Source organism: Monocercomonoides exilis (genome assembly GCF_001643675.1).
Source record: "Monocercomonoides exilis strain PA203 chromosome Unknown scaffold13-1861174, whole genome shotgun sequence".
Classification (NCBI taxonomy): Eukaryota; Preaxostyla; order Oxymonadida; family Polymastigidae; genus Monocercomonoides; species Monocercomonoides exilis.
Window position 1 is genome coordinate 15,621 of NW_027150558.1, and position 12,049 is coordinate 27,669.

A 12,049-nucleotide genomic window follows, 5' to 3' on the forward strand; every position below is an offset into this window, starting at 1 on the left:
AAAATTGTCTTTTAATTCTTTTTTAATAATTTCATGGAATTCAAAAATATTTGCACGAATTATCTGTTTTATAAAAAAATTGTTTAATAATTTTCTTTTTGTTTATTTATCAAAAATTATTTTTGCAAAGTTCAAAAGTGCTTCATGCTCGTCGTTTGAAGCAGAAGCAATTGCGGCATAAGAAGAACGACTCATGCAAGAAGAAACCCAGTGGACTGAAGATAGCAAAGAAGATGAAATTCCAACTAAAAGAAAATTTTCTGGTTATTTTTAATTTTTTTTTTTCAAAGAATTAAGAAAACAAATGTCTTATTAATATTTACCAGATAATTCAACTGCGCCAACATTGATAGATGATGAAAAAGAAGATTCAGATGTGACACTGATTGAAAAAGAAACAGAAAATGAAAAAGAAAAGGATGATGAAATTGATAAGTTCGGAGCAAAGAAAATAGTTAAACCTAATTTCGAAAAAGAAAGAAAAAACAAAAAAGTTCAATTGATTGTTCCACCAGCCACGGAACTTTTGGAAAGCTCTAAAGCGGTTAACAATAATGAAAAAGAAATCGAAAAAGATGATGTCCAATTTTTGTCAAGAATTGCGTTGAAAATGACAGTAAAAGAAAAGAAACTCATCGGACAGAAAAAAGTGTAAACGATGAAAGAGTGGAAAAGAGAGTTCTTTAAAAAGGCTGAACAGAAATGTTCCCAAAATGGTTATAACGATGAATATTCATTGAAGAAGAAATGAAAAAACTTCGTTGAGGGATAAATAGATATTCTTTAATCATTTTTTCTTTCATTTCTTTCATGCGAAAATGTCAAAAAATTTTTTTATATAGAAAATTCATGAACACAATGATTTCCATAAATTCTTCCCTTTTAATTGCATAAACATGACCAATTTCTTGAGATATTTATAAATCAAACAATTTTCACTCTAAAATTTCAGTTTCGCAATATCCTTTAACGAAACAACAAAAAATCAAAAATTAATAATTTTACAATGTTTTCTTCAAGTGTTTGTTTGTATTTTAAATAAAATGAAAAAAATAAAATGAAAAATAAAAAATTAGAATGAAAAATGCCTTTTTCAAAGAAAAACTCAATTAACTTTTTAAAGAATATCTTTATCTTCTCATGAATATTAAATGAATATTGTTTGAAAATGTATTTTTATTAATTCCATTCATTTTTGCATTTTTAAAACATTCATAATAAAAATTCCAAAAATATTATGCCCCGTAATCCCTTCTCATCAAATTTAAATTTTGATCAAAAAACCATAAATAAATAGAATTGCAAATCAACAAATTATTGTTCAAATAAGAAACTAACCTCAGCTTTGCTTTTCAAAATTGTTGTTCTTGAAATAGAATTTCTTTTCAATTTTTTTCTTCACATTTTCTATTTATTGAAAGAGAATTTTGAAGAAATTTCGTTAATTGTTCTTCAAAGTAAAATTTCATGAAGGATAGGCTTTGTAGAAGTTTGAAAATACGAAAATGAGGTTTCCAAGTATTTCTTCCTTTTGTTATTTGCTTTTCTTTGAATTACAAAACTCCTTGATTGAAAAGAAGTTGAAAAATTCTCATTGAATTGCAAACTTTGATGCAAACTCCTTATAAAAACTGCTTCTTTCACTTCTTTCCCTTTCTTCTTCGCATTTGCTGCATTTGTGTGTGCTTCTTCTATCGATTTCGCATACTTCATTTCACTTCCATTAGATACTTTTATCTTCGACTGAGTTGTTGAATTTTCACAGGAAAAATACTGTTCAGAAAGATGGTATTAAACTCTTAATAAATATTTTATGAGTTAATTGAAAAAGAAGATGATGATTCAATGAACTAAATAAAGAAGAAATGAATCACAAAACTAATTTGCTCTTCAATATGACATTTGTGTTTCATTAACTGAGAATTATAAGTCTATCGCTGTGACTGTATTTGAAGCTGATGCTTCAGTAATTTATTCTTTCTCTTTTTGCTCTGCATATTCCGCCTGTTCGTCTCCGAAGCATTAGCCTTATGTTGTCAGAATCTTCACTTATCTGAATAAAACGGATTCATATTGCAACGCTTATCAAATTCAACAGCTTCATTCGGCAAACACGCTTTCAACTTATTCTTTTTCCTTTCATCTTATAATAATTTTCTATCATTTTCCAATTCTTCTTTTTTTTCCTCTTATTTTTTCATCTTCTTCCATTTCCTCTTGTTCAGCTGTATGTTAAGATTCTATTCCACCAATTTCAAAGTTATTGTATCCACTTTAGAGTTAATAGCTTTTTTTTTCCTCATCCATTGCCATCAAATGAAGCATCAAGTGAATTCAAACAAGAACGGGCGAATGCAGAAAAGGATAAAACAGAAAAGGATTTGGAACAAAAGGAGAAATTGAGAGGAAGTTTAAGTGAAGAATATGAAGAGGAAGCTTGTTAACGAGTAGAAAGAGGTTCAGTGCATTCCATTCAATGAATCGCATTCTTTGTCGCTTTCAATCTGAAACGAAGTGAATCCATTTTTTCCTTTTCCAGCTTCTCTATTCTGGAGTGATTATGCATTTGTCCTCTTTAACATCTTCGCAAAATGTTCATTTTTGTTCTGTATCAGCCTCTTCTTCATTTGTGTATATCTACATGGTTATTTTAAAGTTAGTCAATGAAGTTGTCAAAGAAGAAGAAGAAGAAGAAGAAGAAGAAGAAGAAGAAGAAGAAGAAGAAGAAGAAGAAGAAGAAGAAGAAGAAGAAGAAGAAGAAGAAGAAGAAGAAGAAGAAGAAGAAGAAGAAGAAGAAGAAGAAGAAGAAGAAGAAGAAGAAGAAGAAGAAGAAGAAGAAGAAGAAGAAGAAGAAGAAAAGAAGAAGAAGAAGAAGAAAAGGAAGAAGGAGAAGGAGAAGGAGAAGAAGAAGGAGAAGGAGAAGAAGAAGAAGAACAAGAGAAAATAGTGAGGAGAAGAAGAAGAATGCGAAGATTCCATCAGCATCTTTCACGAAAGGTTGGATTTTCTTAACAAAGAAAAGGATAATGAAGTTGTTGCTAATGCAGATGTTGATGATGATTGTGTTTTATCATTCTCTTCATTTCCTTTTTTCCCATCTTTTTCTTTCTTCTCCTTGCTCTCGTTCTCACATGGAACTGACGCTTTGAAGCGTTTCTTTTATTCCTCTTGTGAATTTTCTCCTCTTTTTGTTTGCAACTTCATGGCAACTCCACACAAATGATGCACTTGACAAATTAATCACAATATCATCTTCATCATCATTGTTATATTCTTTTTCTTCTTCCATTCCTTTTTCTTTATCTCTTTCTTTCTCTTCTTCTCCTCTTCCACTTTCTTCCTTTACACCACTTTTTTTTGAGTTTTCTTTGAAAAACCAGATTTCTTTCATCATCATCAGCAGCAGCAGCAATATCACTTTTTTGATTCTTCTTTATTGATGAATGAAATCAAACTTTTGTCTTTCTTCCCCAAATTCATCGACAAATCAGCAATATCTTTTTTCTCTTTCTCTTCGTCTCCTTCTCCTTCTCCTTCACTTCCTTCACTTCCTCTTCAAACGGACTGATAACTCTGACCTCTTCTTCCCCTTCTTCTTCTTCTTCCCCTTCGCATGTGCAAGCAGACTCAGCTGAATGCAGTAGCATTTCCATTCTGTCAATGAGTCTTCTCTCCATCCAGCTGCTGTTCAGCATTGTTCTGAGCGATTCAACAATTTTGATGGAAAGAAATAAGAAAGACACATCCAACGGCAGATGCTGTCAAAAAAAACACAGGCCAACAAATACGATGAGGATGAGTGTCTTCGCAAGTTACTGCAAGTTGCTGACATTGAATTGATAAGGATCTGCAAGACAAATCCGTTTTTGAGTGAAATATATTTAAAAAATTCGCAAAATTAACCAATAAATTTTCATGGAAAAGAACACAAATAAAAAGAAGAATATGAAGTTCCAAATGAGGCAATACCATTTTTCAAAAAAATTAAGATTTTCTTCTCGCCCCTCTGATCGAAGCAGTCTGCCTTTTATCATTTCTTCTCAACCATTTGTTTTTTATTTGCAAAAGTCAAAAGAACTTCTGTGCAACACTAAAAATGAAAGAAAAAAAGAGATATAATAGAAAAGAAAAAAATTAGAAATTATCATTGAAAAAAAGTTTGAGTTATTTTATTCTTGATCTCTTTCTTTCTTTCTTTTTCTTTTGTTAATTCTTCTTGGAAAAAAAAAAAACATTGCAAATGCAACAAAAAATTGGTAGCACACCTAATTTTGATCAACTATTTCTATCGTGGTCTGTTCTGTCTTGTCAGATTCATTCCGGCATCGTTCAAATTGTTTCCGCCTTTGCCTTGAAATCCACGCTGAAATTGGCGAATCAAAAACAATCATCAAAACAACCCAAATGATGACTTTCAATAAAATGCAACAAGTGTCTTTATAGAAAAATACTTACCAAGCGGTTACACCACTGAACGATTAAAATGTTGAAATGAACTCAAAAACTCGGTTGCTATTTGATTTCGATATTGCAATAATCTCCCTTTATCTTCTCAATTTTTTTTCCATCTTCGCTCAGCCTCAAAGCCTTTTGTTATAGAATCTCTTTTAATGCCCGATCAACAATGCAGCCCAATGTTGTCTTGATACAGTTCCTAAGATATTCAGTTATCATGTTTCAGAGCTTCAAAAAAATGTGAATTGACGAAAGCTTGATCCCCTCCATCAATCCTCCTTCATCCTGAACAACCCACTCAAAAAAGGAACTAATGATAAAAGTATCCTTATGATCTGTAGCTTCACTCAACATATTAATTTTGAAGCAACCACAGAAGCCAGTAAACGCTTTGATAAAACATAAAAAATCATTTCGATGAAGCAAAGCCTCAACATAACTCTAAATGTGAGTGTCAAAATTGAAATACTTATGTTTGAATTTTAAATTAAAGGAGCACTGAAATATATGCACGATTAATGAACAAACTGTTGCTTTTTTGTCTCTTCTTTGTTTTGTTCTTCAAAACAATTTATTGCCTCCTCTTCATGAGGCCCAGAGTATTAAAATAGATATTTTTTTTTAATAATCAATTCCAGACATGTGGGATACTTTCCGACATGTTCAAGTTTTCATTCGAAATTCTATCCATTTCGATGAAATGAATTATTGTTGGTTCGATCAGACAGAAATTAAACTCTTTTGTATTTGAATTGATACAGACTTTCTCGTGGCTTCTTTGTGATTTCTTTTTTAACATATAGTTTTTTAACTAGAAAAAGGAATTGGGTTTGTCCTTTATCTTTCTTTGTCAATCATGAAAGATGTTTTCTGCTTTTTGTGATATTTTCATTGAATGTGATGCTTTGTTTCAAATTGATCTTTGAATGATATGAGCAGAATGGAAATGCACAATAAATATAAATGCACTGATAATACTCAGGAGCTTTCACTTGCAGACAAGTTTTCAAGTTTGTGAATTTTTTCTATTTTTTGAATGTTCAGGGCTTTCTGTGATTAATAAATTAATTGAAGATTTGTTTTCTGAACTGGAGCATTGCATTGAAGATGAAAAAGGAAGGAAAATTGAAGAAATGAATGAAATAATTGATGGAATGAATGAAAATGCAATTCATCGGACTGTCACAAAAGATTTGTACGACAAAATGGACAAAATGATTGAAGAAAGGAAAATATCAATGGAAAATGTCATTATGCTTCTGAAGCATGTGGGATATTGCGGAATATTGAATAAGTTATGGAATGATTACGTTGATTCGTCTTCGCTAAACAAAAGATTTAAGAAGATGATTTTTGAAGAAGAGAAGAGAGAAGAAAAGAATGAAAGGCTTCTTGTTGATCTGTGCGAATGCTATCTTTTGCTTGGCAACCAGTTCAATTCAGAGTTGATACCTATTTGCATGTCATGCCTTTTTAAAGTTGCATTGAACAAACAGGAAGATGAAGAAACACAAAAAGAAGTGGAAATGGCTTTGCTGGCTTTGAGACGCATTTACACGTTTCAGGTTTGAGCATTTCTGTTTTGTTTTTGATGTTATTGATTTTTTCCGATTTTTATTAGAAAATGGAAAAAGAGCTGTATTTTAATGAGATCAACGAGATTATCCAACATCATCAGGAGCATCACAACTTAACCCAGCTTGCATATCAGTCTGCTTGGGGTTTTTTGATTTACCGACTTCGGGCTGACAATAGCTTGGAAGAAGTGATTGTGAATGAGCTGCATTTTGGAAGAGAAGCAGCAAGAGAATTGGAAGAATTGTCGAATTGTGTGGATTGGAAGAGAAAAGAAGAAGTAAATGGAAGAATAGAAGTGATGATAATCAGGAGATGGCTCAATGAGGTTTATGATTTCTTCGATTCAAGCATATTGTGGAACGAAGAATTTGCTGGACTCATTGGCAGCATTGTTCAAGTATTTCGAGCATCAAGGGACAATCACAAAGGAATTCGCTATGGATGCCTCTATTCACTTGAATATGCGGCAGAAAAGAGAAATATGGAAATTGATGCTTTCGTGAAGGAAGGTGCTGTTGATCTCTTTTTGGAGGAAATGAAGCAATCAACTTTGAAAGATAACATTATAAGATATTTTTTGAATATCCTTTTGAATTTTTCAAGGCAAATGAAAGCCAAGAAGAATAATGAAATGGAAGAAGCGAAAAGAAAAGAGTTGAAAAGGAAATTATTCGAAATGAATGAAGAAGAAGGATACGAAGATACAATCACATGCTTTCATGGAATATTTTCTTTTCTATTCAAAAATGGTTGCAATGTATTATCGTTGGATGTTTCTGATTATCTTGTCAATGTCTAACAGAGAGAAATGTTTCATCTTTTGTAACTCAAAAATATTTTATTTTTTCTTTTTAATTGGTTGATGATTCTTCAAAACTTTTGACATGTTTTCTTTATTAATGAGGTTTTTTATTTCTCCAAGATTATCTGACCATTTTTCAGATTGTTCTGTGAATGTTTGAGGATTTGAGATGTTCTTTATTCTGTGAATCAAAATTTTTATTTATTTTTTACTTTCAGCGTCATATCACAATTCGACAAGCCTAAAATGAGTTTTACAGCTTTGTTTTTCATCATTTCGCAAAATTACAAAAAAATGGATTGAAGAATTTTTATTAATGTTTTATCGCCTTTTTCAAATAATAAATAATCAAAAAAAATCCATTATTTTTTTATCACCATCAATAACAGTCATTGAATGAATATTTGCATCATATCTTTTTCAAGTCGAATCATTTATTAAAAAAATGAACTGTTCTGTTATTTCCTCTTGAAACTTCAAGTTTCCTTTGATTTTTTTCTTTCTCTTCGCATTCTCGATGAATTCGAGAAGTGAGAGGCGAAATGCGATATGAAAACTCTTGAGAAGAATGAAAAGGCATCAATGAAGAAATGTTTGTTGAAGAATGCAGACATCAGCTTGGTGATCACCAAATGCAAGAATAAACATGGATGAAAAAGAAGCTGATCCAATGCTTCAACTCAGAATGGGAATGACAGGACAAGTCAATCAGAATTAATTGCTCTTCAAATTCTTCTCATTTTTGTTCAGTTTTTCATATCTCTGAATTCTTTTCTTCCCCATAATAGCCCTTTCGTTTTTCTCTTCGTTCCTTTCATCTCTTCTTCTTGAATAAGGACACTTGTCTCATTCATTTCATCTCAAAATGGAATTTTTCAAAACATCTCTTTAATTCCATCTCTTTCTCTTTCTCTTCCTTTTTCTTTCATCATTCTGTTTTCTTCTGCTTTTTCCAATTGATGGAGAAAGAGAAGACACCTCACTCACATTCTTTTCTCACAATATCATCCAAAAGTTTAGCTCCAATTGTATTTTCCCTTCAGCTGCTTTGTTGCCACATAAATAAATATTTCTTCATACATCAATCATTTTCGATCCTTATTCTATTTCCTTGACTGATCTCTCTTAATCTCTGCTCAAAATTATTCTTTTCCTTTCTCTCTTCTTTTCATCTCCATTTTTCTTCAATTCATGAAATGTTCTTAAAATCTATTCTTCCAAACCCCCTTTTTTCTCAAGCCCAATACAAAAACGATGCATTCATGAAAATATCAAACTTTTCATTTTTGGTTGCTGAGAATGAATTGAAAAGACGCAGCGAATGAATTCACAACTTTTATGCAAATGATTGATGTGTTCAATTGAAAAGTCTTCCTTTGCCTTTTCTCCTCCATTCTCCAATTTTTCTGTTTTAAAAGACACTCAAAATGCAGATAAAGAAAAAGAAATTCTGTTTGAAACTATCATGCTTTTTTTGATGGCGATGATAGAAGAACAAAAAGAACGAAGAAATATAAGGTGTTGAGTGTTTTATGTTTGTTGATAGTTTGTTGTGAAGAATTTGAAACAAAATGAGTTTTTGGAAAAAGGTGATGAAGAAGATGAACAATGATGATTTTGATCGAAAGAGATGAGCTTCAAGAGAGATGAACAATGAACGAGAAATCAGCAGCAGAATTGACAGAAGGATGAAATGTTGAAGAATAAATCAGTGAGTGGGAGAGTTTATTGAATTGCCGAAGAAGATGAAGAAGAAGATTTTGAAGAAACAAATGCCATTTGATATTCAATGTCTGCCTTCTGCTTCAAGCATCCCACAAATTGAATTGTGAATAAAATAGTTGTTCTGTCAGAACATGATAATAATTCTCCAAAAATACACTCATTGAAAAGAAAGTGCCAAATCCATTTCTGTGAAAGTGACTTGTCTCTCTTTTCGGTTGGACTGACTTTCTTGTCTTCTCTGCGTAACTATTTTATTCTTTTGTCATCTTCTCCTTGTTTCATTCATCTGTGTTGATGTGAATGTCAGAAACGTTTTCCAAAAAAGAGTTAACAAAATAGATGTCTTTTCGAGCAATACTCAAAAAGAATGGATTTTAATCAGATTCGCTCAATTTTCGCTTATTCCGCATCCCAAAGAAGGAAGAAGATGAAGACGAATCCAAAAAATTACTTAAAAATGTTGCTGACTCAAAAATATGAAGAAGAAGATGAGCAGATATTGAGAATAAAATTCCTCTCTCTCTTTCTCTCTCTGCCGGAGTAGCTTGTGATGAAGTTGAGCCGTGTGAGAAGAAGTCTGCCGTATTTCCAGAAGAATACTTAGCAAAACAAAAATCACCAAAATTAACAGCGCTGTATATAAAACATATTGTGCATTACATGAAACGATCATTGACCATTGAAATGTTTCTGTTGCAACTGGAGCTCTATCAGATGAAATGATGCTGATGAATGCGAAATCTTCGACAGATGAATTTTCACAACGTTTTCCTGTCGATTCAGCTGAACGTGCAATTTTTATTCGCTTTTTTCATCCCTTTGTCTTCTTACCCGCTTTTGTGTTCATTTGCATCAGCTGAAATTGTTGTGTTTCCTTTCTTTCTCCCTTCAACAACAATAATGCCTGCTCTTTCTTTTCCTCCGTAAAATATCTCCACTTGCACCATTGGAATGGACAATGACAGATGATATTCTCCAATCTGTTGCTTCACCTGGAAAAATTGATGCTGCATCCCATTCGCATGAAGGCCGAGTGAACCATCCATCCAACAATATATGTCTCAGTCCTTCTTCTCTTTAACTCTCTCTCAATTATTCATCTCGAACAGGACGTCTTCTTCTTTCTTTCTAAAATATTAATAAAAAAGAAGTGATGTTTCCTTTTGGCCTTTATCCGTGTTCAAACAAAAGATTCTTCTGCTCCGCCTGGCTGAAAGAGATCAATTAATGACTTGGCCTTGCTGAAATTGAAGCTGCCCTTCGTCCAACGAACAAACCAAATGGCTTCTCAGCCTCCAACAGTTGCTTTTCTCTCATCTTCTTCTTCTTCCTCGATGCCGAGCATCTCATCAATCGCATGGCTCACAAAACTCAATGAATGCTGATTTTTTTTCCCTGTTATTCATCAGCGCCATCTCCAAAACTCTCAATGGCTCCAATTTCTCTTTCGCCCTCTGCTCACACATCTTCATTCGGCAGCTCAACAGAATTCACCTCAAACGCATCTTCATTCATAGGTCGCGCAAAATGGTTGCCCTGGTTTCTTCCAAAATGGCGGAATTTCCACTCATTTTTGTGGAAGAGAAAGGAGATTTTCTTTTTCATCATTTCTCACGCCGACGAAGAAGACACACAAACTTCGCTTCCATTTGCCTCGATCGATGCAACAGCCAGATGGTGTTCTTCTGCTCTGCCTCCAGCCATTTGCATTCTCTGCTCTTTTGATGATGATGCTCCCTTTTTGGCATCCAAATGTTCCTCGCAAATTGTTCGCAACTTCTTCAATTTCATCCAAAAACGAGCACAAAACAAACACAACGCAAACAATGTGAGCAATGCAAATGAGTGATGTGGCCGTTGGCGACAAAGTGATGGCAATAAATCAATTACACGATTTGCATTGCCTCAAATATCGGTGAGACGAAAGGGAAAAAAAAAAAAGACAATGCAATTGAAGAAGATGGCTTCAACGGAAATTATTACGAGGAAAAGGAGAACTGCTGGAGAGAAGGAGAACAAGAAGAGGAAGAAGAGGAGGAAGAAGAAGAAGATGATGATGATGATGAAGAGGAAGAAGAGGAAGAAGAATCAAAAGATGATTAGGGCTATGAAGGTGGAGCAATTGAGAATTGTGAAGCGAATTTAATCCTTTTTATAAAGATGTTGAAAATAACTTGCGTTATGTCGATTGATTAAAATGTTTCATTCGATGAGGTGATTTCAGATGAAATAAACAATTTTTATCACAAAATTTGTGAAAGACTGAGAGATACAAACAGATGAAGATGAAAGAAAACAAATCATCGACCGCCTATGTGTGGTTAAACAGCTTTTCCTTCAGAAAAAGAAAATTACGTTTGTCTGTTGGCGTTAACAATTCAAAGAATTTTATGCATTGTGAAAATATGAGAAGAGAAGAACATAAAGTTGAAGAAGTTGTTGACGATTGAAGAAGTTGACACAAATACCAAAATTTTCAAAGACAAGGAGAAGAAAAAGAAGAGTCTTATGATTATGCGATTGATGAATCGATTCTGGAGATGAACATCCCTTATTGAATTGAGATTGTTGAGAAAGTTAAGGAAGGTGAAGAAGAAGGTGAAGAAGAAGGTGAAGAAGAAGGTGAAGAAAAATAGAAGACAACAGCTTTTCCAAGTCATGTTGGGTGATAGAATAAACTGAATGTGTTCTGAATGTGAATGCCCAGCCAGTTTATAAGCTCCGACAAAAAAATCGCTTCCGTCAAACACTCTCCAAATAATCCTAAGCAAACTGCTTTTTCTCTCTTTCAAGCTCATGTCAAGCATTGTCAGACTATGCAACATACAAAATAGATGGCAGAAGGACGAATGTCATCGTTGAATGTAATACAAACAAGAATTTCCTCAAAACTTCTGAATCTTTCGTGAAATGAAAAGAAGGCGTTTCTTTCTATAACATTCCTGTTCATGGCCAATATGCATTCATTGGAAAAACACCTTTAAAGAAAAATGAATGAAATAAAAAAAATAAAAATCAAATCATCTTTTTGGTCTTGAAATATTTTCCCACTCCAATGGATTGGTAATTATCTGTTCAACTGGTTTTCTTGTTCTTAGAATCCATTGTGAAGTTGGCTGTTATATCAGATGAGAATACGCATTCTCCAAATCAACTCTTTTTCAAAGATTTATTCAACACCAAGTCTTCACTGACAGCATGTCAGAAGGGTTCATGCAAAATGCAAATGAAATTGTTGTAAATGCCTGCTGAGTGCTTCGTTCAACTCGCTTTCTCCATTATCCAACCCCTCAATTCCCTTTCCTTTTCCACAAAGAAAATCTTCCCCCCAAAAATCACGCAAAGCAAGTCATGCGCAAAAAAATATGCCAAGAGTACTGCACTTTCCCTCGAAATGAACAAGCAATGCAATTCAATCTTTCAGAAACATTCTCCTCGCTTTTTCTGCATCTTGCTTAAATTATTTTTCATTCAAAATATTGCATCTGG

General features: G+C 33.1%; 4 protein-coding genes across 4 annotated transcripts; 2 read left to right on the plus strand and 2 right to left on the minus strand.

Moving 5' to 3' along the window:
* Positions 1-2,641: 2,641 nt before the first annotated feature.
* On the plus strand, positions 2,642-2,947 carry MONOS_17333 (uncharacterized protein; the record flags this gene model as incomplete). Its single annotated transcript, XM_067870245.1, has 1 exon — positions 2,642-2,947. The coding sequence occupies one exon, from the start codon at positions 2,642-2,644 to the stop codon at positions 2,945-2,947; it is 306 nt and encodes a 101-aa protein (XP_067730580.1).
* A 529-nt stretch (positions 2,948-3,476) lies between these two features.
* Positions 3,477-3,972, minus strand: MONOS_17334 (uncharacterized protein; the record flags this gene model as incomplete). Its single annotated transcript, XM_067870246.1, has 3 exons — positions 3,477-3,699; positions 3,831-3,847; positions 3,970-3,972. The coding sequence occupies 3 exons, from the start codon at positions 3,970-3,972 to the stop codon at positions 3,477-3,479; spliced, it is 243 nt and encodes an 80-aa protein (XP_067730581.1).
* Positions 3,973-5,801: 1,829 nt separating this feature from the next.
* Positions 5,802-6,832, plus strand: MONOS_12333 (uncharacterized protein; the record flags this gene model as incomplete). Its single annotated transcript, XM_067864945.1, has 2 exons — positions 5,802-6,020; positions 6,077-6,832. The coding sequence occupies 2 exons, from the start codon at positions 5,802-5,804 to the stop codon at positions 6,830-6,832; spliced, it is 975 nt and encodes a 324-aa protein (XP_067730582.1).
* Positions 6,833-9,387: 2,555 nt separating this feature from the next.
* MONOS_17335 (uncharacterized protein) lies at positions 9,388-9,606 on the minus strand (the record flags this gene model as incomplete). The annotated part of the gene is made up of 1 exon (XM_067870247.1): positions 9,388-9,606. The coding sequence occupies one exon, from the start codon at positions 9,604-9,606 to the stop codon at positions 9,388-9,390; it is 219 nt and encodes a 72-aa protein (XP_067730583.1).
* Positions 9,607-12,049: the final 2,443 nt, after the last annotated feature.